The sequence below is a fragment of the Ipomoea nil genome, unplaced genomic scaffold (genome assembly GCF_001879475.1).
Source record: "Ipomoea nil cultivar Tokyo-kokei standard unplaced genomic scaffold, Asagao_1.1 scaffold1262, whole genome shotgun sequence".
Lineage (NCBI taxonomy): Eukaryota > Viridiplantae > Streptophyta > Magnoliopsida > Solanales > Convolvulaceae > Ipomoea > Ipomoea nil.
In genome coordinates, this window is record NW_017617690.1 from 2029237 (window position 1) to 2030898 (window position 1662).

The following is a 1662-nucleotide window of genomic DNA, read 5'->3' on the forward strand; positions in this document are numbered from 1 at the left end:
AATGATAATTTGGACAGCGGTCTCATTTGTAATTAATGAAGACAAATAAAAAAGCTGAAGTAGTACATGTAAAATGCTCTCGAGAACGTACTCGCCGGAAACCCAAGGCAAAGTGGTAACGACGGCAACTCGATCAGCGGAGGTCCAGGACCTCCTGGAACGTAGCACCAAAAAACCGAAAATGAGTGAGGTGGTGACAACGCCAGAGGAGGAGAGGGTAGACATGGACGGGATCGAGCTCTCAATAGGCGGAGGATGGATGTAATGGCACTGGATGATGTTTATCATGTGGTTCGGTTTCGGTCTGTCGACGACTATGAGTTTGCGAAATATGGAGGGCCTTGGTCAATAATGGATCACTACCTTATTGTCCAGGATTGGAGGCCAAACTTTGATCCCAAGTCGGATAAAACTGAGCGAGTCTTGGTTTGGGTCCGGTTCCCCGACCTCCCAATGGAGTATTATGATTATCCTTATCTTATGAAACTAGGGAAGAAGATAGGAGAACCGAAATACATTGATGAGACAACGAGCATAGGATCAAAGGGACGATTCGCAAGGATGTGTGCTGAAGTCGACCTGACGAAACCACTTCTCTCAAAATTCACAGCTAAGCTAAAAGTCCGACATATAGAATACGAGGGAATGTACCAAATCTGCTTCCACTGTGGTGTTTATGGTCATGCAGCAGAAAACTGTCCCCAGAAACCATCGGAGGAAGCAGACACGGCGACGGAGACAGGCGGAGCTCAGGGAGACGGAGGAGGACAACCAAATAAGGAAAAAGATCAATCGATCCAAATCAGGCCGGAGATTGTGGAACGATATGGCACATGGATGCTAGCCCCGAAAAAACCGTACCGATACAATCGTGCTAACAATGGAAAAAATAAAAACCCAAAAGGTAAGGATGAGAACGGTAATCAAGGGCCTAACAACTCTATTAATGTCGAGAAAGGAAGGAATAATGGAAAAGACAAAGGAATAGCAGTAGCAGACCAAGGAATTAGATCAGATTCTATATTTGTGGTTCTAAGTGAGGAAGTTACAGAGGAGATCAATGAGCTGGTTGTGGAGTCTAATGAGGAGAGCCTTGTGGAGAAGCACGTGAGGGGAACCAGGAATTCAAGAACCAAAAAGCAAGGAAAAATCAAGAAGACCTAATGTGCAAATATCAGAAAAGCAAATATTGAATGACAAAACAGTAAGACCAAGTGACATGCAAGCTACACGTAAAGCCCATGCAGTTGCCTCAAATGAGGCGAGTACCTCCCGAAAGCACAATAAAGGTAACCAAGCAGCTGCAGGAGACACACACACAGTAGCAAGGGGAAATTTACTGGAGAAAACATCGGTCAGTTCTATTTATTTTAATAATAGCGACAACTCCCCCCAACTGACAAGTATGGAGGAGGATGTTTTTGAACACCATGGTGACCCTCCTGAGCAGCACGATGAGCAAATGGAGGAGGAACCATGGCACGAGTGCGATGAGGATAATGGCCGCGGTGGCACCTCGGAAGAGGTCGTTACCTAGGCCTTTTCCCGCCGTTTTGGTTCTGAGTGTTTTTTTTTTCTTTGTGTTGTTGCCCTTGCTATGTCTTCCAATGAAGATCATAACATGGAATTGCCAAGGAGCAGCCTCTAAGAAGTTTATTAGAG

At 45.3% G+C, this 1662-nt stretch overlaps 1 protein-coding gene across 1 annotated transcript; it reads left to right on the plus strand.

Moving 5' to 3' along the window:
• The first annotated feature begins 255 nt into the window (after positions 1–255).
• Positions 256–1164, plus strand: LOC109184469. Its single transcript, XM_019334471.1, has one exon. It carries the CDS (start codon positions 256–258, stop codon positions 1162–1164), a length of 909 nt encoding a protein of 302 aa, XP_019190016.1.
• The last annotated feature ends 498 nt before the right edge of the window (positions 1165–1662 follow it).

Excerpts from the sequence above, each read along its gene's own strand:
- LOC109184469 (XM_019334471.1), top strand. The coding sequence starts at position 256 with ATGGATGTAATGGCACTGGATGATGTTTATCATGTGGTTCGGTTTCGG.